We start from the raw sequence: 16970 nt of genomic DNA, 5'->3' as shown, positions 1-16970 counted from the left end.
GTTCTCAATACCTTTTAGTTGTGAATTGTTTTTTTTATTCACCGACGATGAAACAGAACATTTTGTCAATGAACGTGTGTTAAACATGTAAACAGGGTGAAAATGATACTCTGAACGAACCATCTCAAGCTCTGGAAGTTTACTTAAGAACTGGGCTTTGAGCAAATCTGCATAAATAAATGACCTCTTTAATAAATTTTATGCTTCTTACCAGACATTACAAAGCCTAGAATACGGAGAGTATATGTGTGCTATTAAATTGAACGATAATCCATTCGCATGTAGCTAGCCAAATCCTGTGGCGAGAGTACAGAAGAGCTCTCCGACCCCCTGGGCTTGCAGATAGTTCCTTACCAATTAAGGTTGGTTCCCAGACCATCTTGAGGGAAACAAAGCCCCTCATCCATGCTATAAAATTTGCGATATTGATATTTCAGTATGAACGTTTGGAGTCGAATGGAGTATTATACTTACCATACATTCAGATAAAATCTAATAATTTTATGACAAATACCTATATATTATTCAATACGTCTTTATGGTGCATGGCACAGAATTCATGTCGTCGACATTTGTTTGTTAAAATATTTATTTGAATTTCAATTTATTAAACATAAGATAAACACTAAAACAATATGAGAAAGATGAGACTTAGACATTCACTATAATTGCATTACAGAACCTTTTCGGCAAAATGGGATATTTTTGTGAATATATTGAAGCATTCTTAGCATTTGATCTCTTCTTCAAGTACAGATGAAAACTTTCCCTTTGTTTTTATCATCTATATTGTTAAAGCTTATTTGTTTGTTTGTCAAGAATTCTCTTAAAGAAAGATTAAATATTCTTAATATTAGAACGCTGTTGTGTTTAACTTGTTCATCCTCTGATTTATATAAATGACAACACGTGTTTCCCCAGATACTGATACGACCGTTTATTTATGACTTGTACAATGTACATCGTCAACAACAAACATATGCATAGTAACAAAATGAAAAACAATTGAATATATACTAGTATACTAAAGTATTACAATTGAACGCGGTATATCAAAGTATATATCTTATTAGTTGTAAAATCTATATTTGATAAAACTATGCAGAGTTGGTAAAACCTCAAAGTGGGTGATAGTTTTATTTGTTTCCAAAATATGTTAATGGTGTACATTCCAATGCAAGATAATTCTGATATGGTACCTGGTTGTGAATCTATGTTTGTGAATCTTGCAGATTTTTGCATTAAAATCTGGCTCCGTACAATCTTATTGCATTTGGCCATTTATTTTGGGTTATTGTTCTGCCATCGTGGTTTCAAAAAAAACAACTGCAGAACAACACTAAAAACATGTCTTAAGAATTAAGATTTTAAAAACGATAAAAAAATACTAAAAAAACTTTAAAAATTGAACATTTTAGAATCACTTTATATTAAGTGCATTCATATTCTGGCTTCAATTGAATAATTCCATATCAAAATCTTAGATTGATTTCATGGGCTGCATATTTATTTTTCATCATTTCTAGATTACCTAATTAAGTAATTAATAAAGAAACCACAACTTGGTGTGACAAAGTCGCAACACATCAAACAAATGTTAATTAAGACTACTATTCACTAATCAGAAACATCACACAATTTGAAAGCGGTATTCAAACTGTTCTATTATCATCCGATTATAACCATCAGTTTGCCTCAACTACACTAATTCAAATTCAATTACCTAATAATTAATTGTTTGCATAAACTTGTGAATCCTCCAATTGGATTATTTGCTCGCTCCGCCCACCCTTAAGTCCAATCAAATTCAAGTATTGAAAAAGTACTGGATTCCAAAATTAATTTAAATCGACTCCTTTACTATTTATTTCATAAATGTTTTATTGCGCTATTCACTTTTGTGAACGTAATTAATTTGCACGGTCATTCAGTGTTAATCATTACTACTTCACGGACTTACAATATTTAAGAAACAGTTCATATCTGGAATATTTAACAAACATTTCACATCAGAACCCTCCGCACCATCTGCTAGCAACGTGTGTCGTGACGCGACATGTGGCAGCAAAGAACGTGCTACGAGCAGAGTAACGTTCTTGACGTCACCATTCAGTGCCAGCTAAACGTGTCTGCCAAGAACGTGACGGAATTCAGCACGATGTACGGACATCCGTCCTACCCACAGCAACCCGCCGCCCGCTCTATGACCGGCAGCTATTACCAGCCACCCGCACCGGCTACCGCCGTCTCCTACCAGCCAGCTTTCTCAGATTCGGACACATGTGCTCCCATGGCTGACGTCCACGCTGGCACATCTAAACGTTATGAACAGGACTACGATACTTATTGTGATTATGAAAGTGCAAAGTATGGATTACATTGTGCCAGTGGTTACCTCAATTCAGTTTCACCAGCAAACAATGTGAATGCCAGTGACTGTCTTTACTATGCATCGTGCATGAACGACTCTGGATACGGTAGTCCGGGCAACGTTCAGTATCGGAATATTCCATCAGCATTTTCTCCGTGCGGCCAGACACAGCAGGTGAGGACCCCGAGTCCTTGCACGCGCGGGGATTCTCGGGACGCGCGTCAGCTCTGTCGCACCCAGTACTCACCTACAAGCTCCCCAGACGAGCTGTCGGAGGAGACCAAGATCGCCATGCGTGAGAAGGACGTCATGCAGAGGCTGTTTTCCTTGCGTGCCGCCGACGTGGAGGGGGCAAACAGCGTGGAACATTACTACCAATCACAGACAGCCGTCATCGACCTTGAGCGCCATAACGTCCTTTGTCAGATGGCATATGACCGAAAGAGCTCCGAGTCCATCCACGTATACTACAACCGGAAACTTCAATCGCTTCTTGAATGCGTCGAGGAAAAGCTGAGTGCGCTCGAGTCCGGCAAGCACCATGGCGGAAAACGACAGACGACAACTCAGGTGGAAAAGAAATCCAGATTGCTCCCAAAACACGCGGTGAAACTCATGGAAACCTGGTACAGCGAGAATCTTGAGAACCCATACCCGTCTCGTGAAACCACACTGACGATGGCGGCAGAGGGCAGCATCACGGTAGAGCAGATCCGGAAGTGGTTTGCGAACAAGCGGAACCGGTCCCGCAACAGCCGACTGAAGGCCAGTGATCTGGGCGCAGACGAGTGTGCATAAGATGAACTGACAATTCAAGTGCATATAAGTAGTGATGTGTTTTACAGTATTAAGGATATTTTGTGTTGCTAAATGCATTATATGATAAGATTGAAAACTGTTTTTCAAGTTATAAACAAAAATATTGTAATATGTGAATTGTTATTTTCAAAATACGTTTTATTCATTTTGATGTATTATTGCATAATGTTTATGTGACTTAATAAACGTTTGTTTATTTTGCATATTGTTTATTGAAATTTTCTTTATGAGACAAATTTTGTAAACAGAAATCGCCATAGTAAAATTTAACTTATTCGTGAGAGTATTCCGATTGGGTGATCAATAGTAAAGTTAGAGAGTTTTTTGGAATTTAAGTGCCATAACACAGGGTCATAGCTAAGGAGTCATTAAAGGTTCAGAACATTGATAGATGTGCCAAAGAAACGTGTAAGTTTGAATGCATTATGTTTAACTCATTTGACTTTGATGGTCAAAACAAGAAAATACCATATGCTTTTTGTAAAGATAAAAAATATTGGCGATATTTTGTCGCTTTTTATTAAATGGGGAATATGGGGTCGCGTAGCGATCTTTTGAAAAAACTAACACATATATATATATATATATATATATATATATATATATATATATATATATATATATATATATATATATATATATATATATATATATATTACACTTAATACGTTTCTTTTGTGTATCTATTTTTATTCGAAGTGTTCCGACATAATATTCTCATATACATAATTATAATGAGTAAGTTTTGTTAAAGATTCGATGAAAAAATAGCTAAATTAATCAGAGAGGAGACACCTTCAGTGTGTATAAAGTGTCCTGAAGGACAGGTTTTCAACTTGAAAATGTCAGGATTATCGTCATTGTAAAAAAGGACCGTATATCGCTGAACGGAAGACCATAGTTTTAACTGAAAGCAAGTCTTCGGACGTAATGTTGAAATTATCATTTCACGTTCTGTTCACATTCCCAGATATTGATCCATATTTAAACTTGACATAAAACCAAGTTTCAGGAAGTTGAGTATAAGTGCTAACAAAGTGTTTCGAACATTTGACCTTGTGAGCTACTACTTAAATGTACTTGTCATATTCAAATCTGATCTAAAACTCAAATATACAACATTCTGGGCTCAAGAATATTGGAGCGTTAACATGTATATTCACCAATAATAAATAAACTTGGAAACTTGGAAACCAAGTGACTTACTTGTTGGTCTTACATAACACATGATGATTTTGCCATAACAATTTACAAAAGTTTCGTAAAACATGAGATAAAATATGCCATCAAGAACATTTACATGATGTTGCTGTCCTTGTTTAGAGTGTTATAGTGACCTAGTCCGTTTTTTCAATGGAAAATCCTGAAACATTTATTAATCGATTGTTATCTTAGTGTAAGTAATGGGTATATACTGTTACTGAAGCGATATGTTTTAATATTGAACTTGATTATTAATTTGAACAGAATAGAACATTTATAAACCATAAGGTCATAAATGTCGTACAAAATGACGACAAATGCAATCATTCATAAAAGTTAATTTATATTATAAGAATCCTTTTTGCCAAACGTAATAACAAACATTTCATTATGTGTTATTCAAAGCGAATTGAATTGATACTATGATATTCTTAACAGAACTTGTCATATAACTATTAAACACTTTACTTATAAACTCTTTTTATTTTAAGATGCATTGTTTACAATTATTCTAAAAGTCTGTATGTGGTAAATATTGAACACATATCTTTGTGTTTGAGGTATATGAACAACAAAATTGCAATTTTAACAAATATGTTGCTACCAAGTCTGTATTTAAGATACATTAATTATTAATAATAATAAATAATAATAAAACTATAATATTAATAATATTTATTATAATAATAAAACAATAAGTTATTGTCGTTTCAATATTCAATACTATACGCATTATAATTATTTAAGAATATATAGTTTATTTAGGAATTATATAAATCCAAGCTCTTTGGCATCCGTATCATGTTATTAAATAATTCTATATATACATCCAAGCAGAAATGCTTTTTCCAGTCAGTTAAAAACCCACTCTTGCTAATAAACATATCTACAGATAATTTATACGAAAGGAAACTATAGTATATTCTAAGTAAATTCTTTAACCGTATATACTTATCACAGAAATTTTCTCAAAGTTGAAAAACAAATCGTCAGATGCATATTTTTAAAAACTTGCTTGGTTTCATGTACGGTGATGTAAAAAGACAACTGCAAAGAGCTTTCTATAATTGTCTTCATTTTCAGTCTGAATATGCATGCGCAATTTTTACATTCTTATTATGTGATAATATTTGATAAAGATGGGGACAGCACTTATTTCATGTAAAGCTTTTATGCGTAAAATATACGTTGTAAAGACCAAAGAAGTTGTACAAATTAAAAAAAATACTTGGAATTACCTCAGACAGCAGATACAAACATTTTTTTTTATTTTTTTTTATCGAACTTGGTCGATTCATAATGCCAATAAACATTGTATCCAAGCCTGCTTAAGATTCAATGCGACATTCCTAAGCAAGAGAGCGGACATGAGCATGTGATGCCACGAACGACAACAACGACGGCCATGATCCCTTTATGTCTGGCATGCTATACAGGCAACATGAAATTGACATTGTGACCTTTTTTACCCATCCAGACCAATAAATGAACTTTACCTAGATTACATAAATACAATTATTTACAAAATGTCATGAAGATTGGTTATTTATTTAACCGGACGTAGCCCATGTTCGAACCTAGACAATTATAAAAAGGTTTTCCAATACATGTTCATAGGTATTGGTTGTAAGTGTAGCCGCTAAAACTTCAACAAAGTTCTGAACAATTGGCCCGATGTTGTTGTGTTTTCTTTTTATACTTGACCTAATGATCTATCGTTTGACAAAACTCATTGAACTATACGTTTACCTAAATTTGATATAGTCAAATCTTTGACATATATGTTATTGAAGTATCGATAGAGCTAGCTTGAATGTGGGTGGTTGTTTCACTCAAGCCACTTTTACGGTGTACGCGGTGGACGCCGACCAATCACGTTATTTATGATGATACATTGTGTTTGTATAAATGTAAGTTAATGCATGAAGAACAGATTGACATGTGGCAGGGTAGAAACCCTCGGGTAATAGTGCCGTATTTGATAATTGCTTGTATTTATTGATTTCACAAAGTCGTCGAAAGATACATACCGGGTATAAGGATTTAAAATTGAAATACATTCTTCTGTTCGCGCCCTTTCATTGTCTGAGTGAACAACTGGCGTATAGCCAGATCCGCTCCGACAATGGTGGGCATGTTTCGGCATTGCCCCACCATAGAATTCCGCGAATTTGATCTGTCGCCTATATTGTCGAGCCCGATAGGGTAACTTGAGCAATCTGTAATAAAACATTATCAACCTTTGAACTACTGAGCCTATGATTAATAGGAGTCATCCCATAAGCAAAATGCATACCAAGAGTAAGGTTTATACCACAAGGCGTGGTCGGGAGCAATATTTCTAGTAAAGGTCACCAGATTCCTAACCATTGACATAATAAATCCCAAATTTATAGGATGGCTCAAATGATAATGAACAACGTCCATCAATCTACATCAAGTTAATCACGAGTTATTTCTCTTCGTTCTAAAATATCTCAGCTGTCCCACCGATTTTTGCTGTTTCTATATTTCTTAAGTTCGCACGGCATACATTTGTATATGTGTTTACTATGGAATGCTTCTTATAAGGACAAAGAGTGAAGGTGGTCGTGTCTGGACTGTAACTTTCTTTTAAATGTACAGATTTAAAAAAAACTTGCCACATGTCTTTGAAAAATCAAGAGGACGTGTTGCGTGCACAACCCATGTCCCTACCTCTGAGGTCATGGTCAAAATGAGTGATTGTTTAGAATGGAATGCTGCATATAAGGACATAGAGTATAGGTGTCCATGTCCGAATTTTCTTCTGGCAACTTTAGGTTTAAACCCAGATCTAAAATACTTTTTATTCAATGCCCTTCATACTTTACACAAGTAGGTTAAATAACTCCATATTTACTAAAATACAAATTATGGCCCTTGATTCATTTTAATTTTACTTTTTTATTGCTTTTTGCACATTTTTATTTTTTAACCAGTAAAATCCTGGTTATTAGAATGACGTACGTCGTTGTTTGGGCGGGCCGGCGGTAGGGCGGCGTCAAATTCACCTACAGTATCGAATAAGTTTCTATTTTTCTTATAGGAAGAGCTTCTAGAGACCTTTCATGGGATAGTGTTTGGGGCCCCGAAATTCATGGTCAAGGTCACTGTTACTAAAATGAAAAAAAAATGGTTAAGTTTAGTTAGGGTTGACATATTGTGACCAAACTTGGTATTTATGAATAGTTTCTGGGGACATTTCATGGGATTGCGTTTGGGGCCCATTGGGTCAAGGTCACTGATACCGAAAATAAAAAAAAAACCAGCTAAGTACTGAATTATTTTAGATAGGGTTGACATATTGTGACCAAACTTAATGTGTATGCAGAGTTTATGGAAGACTCCCATTGGATTGCGGTTGGCCCCTAGTCACGGTCAAGATCGCTGTTACTAAAAATAGAAAGCACTGTATACAATGATAACATCAACTAGTTTTACCGACTGAACGGCCTGTCCACACGCGCACGGTTCCTCTAGTTGACATACCACTGTAAAATGGTAAGTTCTTACACGAGTATAATCTAAGGATAATTGTATACATTTAAAACAGCATAATTGTAAATTTTACTCTTACATTTTCTCATTTAGTATGTATACGGCAGCCTTTGAACATATGAGCGATTTACACAACGCAAGTAGAAGTAAACAACTGGTATAATGACATTAAACATTGAAAATACATTGTAAGACATTTCATAACGGACTTAAATGGAAACTTGGGTCGTTCGAAACTTCGGATATCTCGAGGTTTTAGCTCGGACCGGCGTACTCGAACGATCAGTTTTACTGTATATTTATTGAAAAAAATGCGTGTATTATTATTGTTGTATTTTATCTTTTATCTAACATGAAACATCTCATATTACAAAAAAATAATAAATAAATAAATAATAATTTAAAACTAATTCGAATAAACCAAATGGTCAATTGCTGGTTGTGCCTATGGGTCTGTCTCTAAACCCGCGTAAAGGTCACTATAGCTGTGGTCCCGCCGATCGTCAATGTCTGAAACAAGGCAATGTACATTTAGGTTAAAAGGACCTGTACTTACTCGCATTTTGCATTTTAAACTCGACTCTGGACAGTTCAACGTAAGCATCCGTGTCAAGAACGGACAAGCAGGCGCGTATCGTTATATCACGTATATTAGCAGCGCTGCAGAGTTTTTTTATAAATGATGTTTACTATATTCCAGTATATTGGAATTCATGACATACACGTTCTCGAGAGATCAAACTTCGTGTAAATTATTAAATGAATATTCACCCTTTTTATGACATTCCAGAGTATGTAAATCTAAGTAGAAATCGTGATTTCTATTTGTGCTAACTATTCCTGCAATTACGCCGAACATTATGGTCATCAACATCAGAGATAGCTTACAAGGCAACTGTGAATACAGTGTAAATATTCGTATTTGATTATCCCCGTGCCTACCTGCACCGTTCTACTTGAGACGAGTGCAGGCTTTGCACTATTATATGCTTTATATCATTCATCAAATAGTTTAGATAAAAGTCTCCATAAATTGAAATGATGAGCCTGGAGCTGGAATCAAAATTTAGAAACCACTGTCTAGCCATTTTACAAGCGGAGCGAAAAAGGCCATTATCATGAAAGACAGGCGGCAAAAGCTGGCCTTTTTTTCAAATTAATAAAGTTTCCAATTTACAGAACTATGCCAAATTTAGTTGGTTTCAGTTTTGAATGGTTTCAAAGGCTTCTGAAACAATATGTTACGTGGCGTGTAGTGCATACCGACACGAGTTTGTCCCCCTTCACTTCGCGCGTGACGGTCGTGATGACGTCACCTGCCTTCTGCGTCTCCACCATCTTTGCCCCGTCCATTGTAACCATGCACTGAAAATACATGAAGCCAGTTGCCACAAGGTTAAGAAGTTCCAAGTATTAAAGATTGTTGATACAAATGCTTATATCTGCAAAAATAGTTGTTTTTGATACATCTTTTTTGCACCAAACATACACTTTCTGTATATCGTGATTTGCAAGCTCGCGTCCGAGCGTTTGATGAATGTTTACTCTTAATAATTCACAAACGCAAGAAAACTAGAAAATAATTATTGATACTAGTTGTAAAATGTCTGTCCAGCATCCACATAAATTGAATACTAATAATAACCATAATTGATATATAGTTTTATTGGAACAAATTTCTATTGTTATACAATGATGGATAGCGTTCCAAGGCAACGGTTACCTACCTTCAGGTCCTGTCCGGTGAGCGACTTTGCCTCGAACTCCTGACCCACTGTGAAGGCCGTGTCCTTGACCTTGTCACTTACGGTCGTCTTGAGCGTCCACTGGTCCCCGGAGTTCGTGATCTCCAGGGACGACTTGCTGTTCTTCGCTATTTCCTTCAGATTATCAGGAACAGCTGCAATAAGGTAACAATCGTCTGGAAGTATAGACCTAAAACACATTGCACTGAATGTTTATTTGTATGGTGTGGAACTGAGAAATAATTGGAAAAGGATACCAAAGTTTTTCATTGCACCGCTTGTTATACACACGATACTAGTCATAAGTTTTGACTTTACCTTTTCAAATCAAATCGTTCTGGGATTTCCCCGAAATATAGATCAGATGATTGCTCTTCGCATGGCAGTCACGTTAGCATTACATTAATTGACATAAATAAGCAAAATTGGCTGCTGAGTTCTCTGGTATGTCCCCGGCCACTGACCGCTACTGGTCAATCTGACCGGTCTCAAGACCTAGCAGATTACTACTATTTTAACTATGATAATGAATGTCAAGGCTGTCGATGTTCACTACCACACTGTGATATGAAAATGTATACACTGCGTAGATATTATATATTTTTTCGACAACAGACTATATTTGAGGATGATAAGAAATACGTCTATTTCCAATAATTGATTGTTTGTTCCAATCAGCCAAAAATACAAACAATGTCATAATATATAAAAGACTCATGGCTATATATATATGTGTGTATATAAAGCTTGATTGTCTACTTCGTCAACATGCAGGTGGAGATCTATTTAAGCCTTAACCAAACAAATCAAAAGTCACCTGGCTGTCAAACAAAAAGCATTTCTTTTCCATTAACCCTCAAAACCATTGTTTAAATTACTGCTTTTTTACAATAGACTACGCAAACAACCTCTAAGTGCATTAAACAGTTCGAAACAGTTTTCTTCAAGGAAGATTTAATATTGCATTTTCAAATCAAATCGTTCTGGGATTTCCCCGAAATAGAGATCAGATGATTTTGGTAGATGGTCTTGAAGATTGTTTTAAGGACCCCGAACTTGCTGCATTTGTGCACATGCGTCATCACAAGCCATGATAAGGTAATCATATTTAAGTTATATCCTGCTGTGGATATTATCAGGAATACTGCGTCATGTTATCTTTAGTAAAAAGTCATTTAAATTACTATCGGAAGTACTACAAAGATCGACGATTGTCGAATGGCGCATGGAAAAAAATACTATGCGAAAAGCTGAATCAATTGCAAAAAATCAACTTCCGGAGAAAGGTTTCAATCTCTACATGGGTAACCAGATCCGTGCTTTAATAGGGAAACCTAGTGGGCAACCTGGTAGAACCCAAAAGTGTCAACTAAGTACAGCAAAATGCTGTGAAGACAACGGAAGCCAGTTTTTGTGGGCAAAAGGCAGTCAGTTGAGAATTGAGAGGTTGGCCAAAAAGTAGTTACGGCTTCCATCATAAGGCTGCTATTTCTTTAAAAAAATCATTTAACCCGCATTACCGAAATGTTAAACTGCGTTCCCTCAAACAAGCGGTCGTTCGAGAACCGGCGTTCCCTCGAGGTCGGAGCTTGGTCCCGAACTTTTTTCCTTCTATTTTCATACAAAATATACCCACGCTTCCTCGAAACCTAATTATGTCGAGCAGTCGAGCAATATCCTCGGTCCCAAGTACACAAATCGTGCACTTTTCCCGAACGCGTGTTCCAAAATAAACAAACAATTGCTAGGTGTTAAAATTTTCGCAAGTTGTAAAAATTGCAATGACAGTTAAAAGGCAATTTGATAAGGTGTGAAAAACCGTTTTTCACTGTTAACGCATGACCGATATTAGTTGATATGTGCATTTGAGATGATAATTATGAGAAGTTAATGACGAGAAGTTAACGCTTAAGATGTGGTCAGAAGGTTCTTTGAATTTACTGCCGATGCTGACCGTGATCTTCAGACGCTCTGTACGCTGTCACGTGATATTACGATTGAACAGTTTCGCGAAACCGACAAGATGCGCTAATCAACAATCCTTGATTTTGCGAAATTTAAATCTGACTTATGTCACAATATGTACTGTCATTCAAATGTTGCTTGTTACGAAAATGTGATTTTTTGTTAAAATAAACATTTCTATTCATTGTTTTTTTTCTTTTGCGTTTTACATTTAGTTTACGTCAACATTTGAACATATTAGCGATTGCCACAACGCAACACATAATCGGTGTCTAAGTAAACAGTCTGTTTGACGACTTCAAACTTAAAATACACTGAAAGATATTTCATATCAAACTGGAAAATTGAAAATCGGGTCGTTCGAAACATCGGTTCCCTCGAGGTTTTTGCTCGGTCCCTGGCGACCTCGAGCGATCGCAGTTTTACTGTAGTAATGCCTGTTTAATCGCTAACAGCAGATGATTTTGGTATAATTTCAGGATTGCAATTGCGACCAGGCAAGAACAATCAACAATCGTTATGATTTCCGTTACTATTTGTTATCTCTACTAAGTACCAAATCAAAAACTTTTATTTATGAAACGGCCTCCTAGTTACTAAAACTCAAAAGATACATTAAACATAAGTGTTCAAATGATACCAATCAATGGTACTGACAATGTAAGGCCATCGAAGCGGTCCTCCAGATATGCAAACATGGCTGTACGCGACTGTCCATGGCAAAGGATTCTGGCCACTCGATATTCTCACATCTAGTTTTTTTTAGTTTTTATTTTATGATCGTGTATGATTGATTTGTGGCAATCAAATCCTTAAAACTACTCTTACCTGCAGTAGTAAAGTACTCATCCAGGTTCTCTGCGGAAAAAAATTCCCAGTTTCCAACAAGAGCCATGACTGTAAATCTGAACACTGTCTGCGTGCAAACACAACTGTTTCTCAGGAGAGCCGAATCGTAACTAGCTTGATATCTGAGGCCACTGCAATATCGGATCAAAGCGCTTAAATCGTTGAAAGGCTTTCAGCCTGCTACGTTTTGTGAGTATAGTCATGTAATTGTAAAACAAATTAACATAAACATCTCAGAGGAGTATATGCATGCTCATGAATTTCTTCGCAAATATCATTATGCTGATACTCAATTAAATCAAATCATGGAGTAACAGTGACTTGAAATACTAATTTAATATGTGGAATACACAAATACTGACTTAAGTATTGCATATTAAGCTATTGAATATGAAACCTTGTCTGGAACTTTAGTTTCATAAACAATGCACTGTCACGAATAAGGCATTTTGGTAAAATTTACTCTACTCTTGAAACATGACTGATTCGTTCCATCTTACTACCAGGGTATGTCCGCTTAACCAAATGCCTCCAACAAAATTTATTTGACAGGTTAATAAAGTGTATGTTTAAGGTGTATTTCTACAATGACAGGATCCTCGCGCAAAATTCCTCTGGATCGAATCACCCACATACTATTTATTCCCTGTATGTACTGACGTATCGTAGTATTGTCCTAATCAAATGTCACTGGTGGACAAATGAACAGATTTATATCTGTAATTTGAAAATATGCATTTGCAACATGCTCAAGACTGTTATAACTGAGACAAATGAGAAATCTTAACACACTTTCCGTTCCATTCCAAAAGTAGCAGGCCGAAAGCCTGTCAAGGCTTTAAGCGCTTTGAGCTTGATTGTTTGATAACGTGTATTATATCCACTTAGTAGTGGTTAAAGTTTGTTAGTATGTTCATACACAAATAAATTAGGCAAGCGATACAATCATATAACCATTTATTTTGTGTAAGAACATACAACCAATCCTAATCAAAAATGCCAAGTAATAGCCGATTTAAGCCTATTTTAACCATAGAAACTATATCGATGAATGAATAACAATCATCAAAAAACTGATTAATCGGCTGGAATGAAATATTATCATTTCATTTAACACATTTATCTTACGCCAAATGGGCATTTAATTGAATCTTTAATACGATCCATGATTTTTTCCTGCTTTTACCGAGTTTTTTTCGGGTAAATTTCAAGAGAACAAACCTGTCCGAATCCGATGATCCAGATTATATATTTAACAGCTAGAATCTAGCTCTCCGGCTTCGGCAAAAATGTAGACACAGATAGACACAGATATAAACATTTTGATTCGGTACGTGTTCATTTTGAAATTTGTGTAACTCGTCGATAGTTAAAAATGCGATTCTATGATTTTAATTGCGTAAATATGCAAAAACGCAGCTTTTTCGCACTTTATTAACTGCTCCTTACAGGTCCTAAGCTAACTTCTCGTAAAGAACGCAGCTCCGCAGTTTTGAGAGCAGATTTGTAATGTAAATAAGGTCGTTGACCACAGCAGTTCTTACAGCGCCCGGTTTGATCCGCCCGTGCGAGCATTAATTCGTCAAATAATAAAAATGTAATGTCGATCTGTCGATGGAAGGTTACGATTTACGGTTATGAAAGTTTACAGGCTTCGTGCCCAACAGCCTAATAAATGGCGTATCAATTTGGATATGGTGACACTGCGATGAGGAAAAATAGTCAGACACTTATAATATAAGTACTAGTTATGTTATGTGTTAATTAATATAAATGAAAGGAATTTCTTACATGTATACAGTCAAACCATCTGATGCAAATACAGAAGAACTAGTTTTGAGGGGATTGAAGGAATTCGACGTCACCAATCTTAAGAATCAGAGTCCCGTTTTATTTAAGGATCTTAGTCGAAACGTTAAATATCGTAAATTAGTGAGAAATAAAAATTGATAAAACGCAGATTTGTTTAATATTTCGAATTTTCTGCATTTATAATGAATTCAGCGTTCTCCGATCGAGAGCTTTTGTTATGAATCATTAATTACCATTTCCTAATTATTCTCGTCAGCTTTCCAGATTCCTTTTTTTGTTTTGCGTTACTATCTGATATAGCATTCGTTTCCAGTTTCTAAACAATGGAAGTATTTGGAAGTATGACAACCGTTAGAAAATTTGGCAAAGTTTCATGAAGATTGGTTAATTCTTTGACTGGACGTGTCCCAAATTCGAACTTGAGTAAGTCACTGTAAAAGTAGTATTTCCAATACATTTCCATGCATATTGTTAAGGCCCGGTCACACCGCCCGAACTTTGTTGGAGCGTTCCTTGAACGGTAGGGAGAGGGGACCGAATTTCGACAACGCTCGTCACCGCGCACAAAATGGGGAAAAAATCGAAAACACGGGCGTTGCCTTAGCGGTGCACCGCTGAAGCCGGCGTTGCTATAGCGTTGGCTTAAAGGTAGCGAGCGTTGGTTTAGCGGTGACGCGAGCGTTGATAGAGCGGCGTTCTGCGCATGCGGGCGTTGGCTCGGCGGGGGTTTAAAGTTGGTTTAGCGGCATACCGCTTTTGACTACGGAGCTGAACGGATCGCTTTGATAGAAGTTCTGATAGATTTTTGATAGAAGTCGATAGTTGAAGTTCATCATGCCACGTGGACAAAAGAAGAGGAAGCCTGGAGAAGCAAAGGCAGCAGCAAAGGACTAGTGCACCAATCATAGCAAGTCTCTCAGCATCCATGGTAGTACAGTTTTACTGTAACTTTGAGCAATTTCGATGTAAATGAGGTCTGCACTCAACGGCAGCTCGATTCCAAATGGGCTCCTGGTCCATTTCTCCCCGTATGTATAGCCAAATTCTGGTCCCGCTCCGACACCTCCATACCAACGCCAAACCAAAGTTCATCACCGCAATGGATCGCTGCTTCAACGCCCGACACCGTTCCAGCAATCCCGTGTCCGCTCGTAAAACGCTTACAACCGCTCCACCAAAGTTTGTGCAACGTTTAATCACCGCCCGGGCAAAGCTGGCGAAGCAGCGGTGGTCCAGCGTTCCAGATTTCTGCGTTGGCCTAGCGGACCCAAGCGTCCACGAACTTGCATCTAGCGGTGCCAAACTTTGACTGGGCGTTGTTGGAGCGGTGGTGAACTTTGCCGGAGCGGAAAATTGCCCGCTCCTCACCGCTCGCAATATTTTGTGCAGCTCAAAACTTTCGGAGCGGTAGGAGGGACCATACGCGGTGGCCGAGCGTATACGGCGTTGCCTTAACGGGGGCCATCTTCTGGTGAACGGTAACGAGCGGTGATGATTTTTTTTCACCGCTCCAGGAACGCTCCAGCACAGTTCTTGCGGTGTGACCGGGCCTTTAGTAAGTGTAGCCGATAGAACTTCAACACGGATTTTTATGACCCCTAAGGTGGCCATATTAAAATCAAACCGTCCCGGGTGTCCGTCTGTGCACCGTCTGTGTCCGTCTGTGCGAGCATTTGCCAGTCCGTCGTCTGTCCGTCCGTCTGGTTTTCCATGTCCGAACTGTTTGTCCCTACCTCAAAAATCAAGGTAAAAAAAATGCACATATGTTCGGTACATAAAGATGATGTGTATAGTGAAAGACCAACATTCCTACCTAAAAATTTAAGGTCAAACTAAGAGTTTAAATGTTATGAGATGCTGCATGTACATGACGTATAATTGTTCGTGTCATGGATGTACCTTTGTCATGCACGGAAGGATTTAAAATAAAAGGGCGCTTGTGTTCGGTACATAAAGTCGACGTGCAAGACCCGCGTCCCTACCTCATGGGTTAAGGCCACACTTACAGGTTTATCGTTATGAAATTCTGTATGTATGCATATATGTATTCAGTATATATATATAGTTGGTCATGTCCGGGCTGTATCATTAGGGATCTTTAAAATAAATTGGCTCGTTTACTTGGTACATAAATATGATGTATCGCATGCAAGTCCCACGGCCCTACCTTAAATTTCAGGTCACACTGAGAGTTAAATGATTATGGAATGTTGCATATATTCACCTAATTTTGGTCGTGGGTAGACTGTACCTTTGATAATATCCGTGTCCCGGCTGTAACTTGCATATACTTTAAAATGAAGTGGCACGTGTGCTCGGTACATAAAGGCGATGTTTCGAGTGCAAGGACCATTACTCATAGTTCAAGGTCACATATGGAGTTTTATCATTATGGAATGCTGTTTTTTGAACATGAATAGAGTATACTTAGTATGGTCCTGGCTATAGCTTTTGGATGCACTGAGATGTTTTAAGTCGTTTTGCACTGTGTTCGGTACATGATGACATTGGGTTGCCTTTACGACTCCGGTCCCTACATCTTTCCTCATCACTCTCTTGCACCTAAGAGTATTCATCCGTCCCGTTTCATATTAGGATCTTAGTTGTAGCGTCAACAATCTTAGATCTGTAGATCATTTCCCAAACGCAGATTTGTTTCATTTCTCCAACGTTCTGCACAATTAACC

The 16970-nt window shown here is 37.2% G+C and overlaps 2 protein-coding genes across 2 annotated transcripts; one reads left to right on the top strand and one right to left on the bottom strand.

The window, feature by feature from the left end:
• Nucleotides 1-1975: 1975 nt before the first annotated feature.
• Nucleotides 1976-3253, top strand: LOC128229838 (uncharacterized). Its single transcript, XM_052941667.1, has one exon. It carries the CDS (start codon nt 2057-2059, stop codon nt 3167-3169), a length of 1113 nt encoding a protein of 370 aa, XP_052797627.1. The 5' UTR covers nt 1976-2056; the 3' UTR covers nt 3170-3253.
• Nucleotides 3254-8230: 4977 nt separating this feature from the next.
• On the bottom strand, nt 8231-12608 carry LOC128232680 (fatty acid-binding protein 10-A, liver basic-like). Its single transcript, XM_052946379.1, has 4 exons — nt 12451-12608; nt 9640-9812; nt 9176-9277; nt 8231-8422 (listed from the first exon to the last, which is right to left on the bottom strand). Exons 1-4 carry the CDS (start codon nt 12515-12517, stop codon nt 8372-8374), a joined length of 393 nt encoding a protein of 130 aa, XP_052802339.1. The 5' UTR covers nt 12518-12608; the 3' UTR covers nt 8231-8371.
• Between the last annotated feature and the right edge of the window lie 4362 nt (nt 12609-16970).

This window comes from Mya arenaria, chromosome 4 (genome assembly GCF_026914265.1).
Source record: "Mya arenaria isolate MELC-2E11 chromosome 4, ASM2691426v1".
In the NCBI taxonomy this organism is placed as follows: Eukaryota; Metazoa; Mollusca; class Bivalvia; order Myida; family Myidae; genus Mya; species Mya arenaria.
The sequence above is the reverse complement of the archived record's forward strand: the minus strand, read 5'-3'. Positions and strand labels throughout refer to the sequence as shown.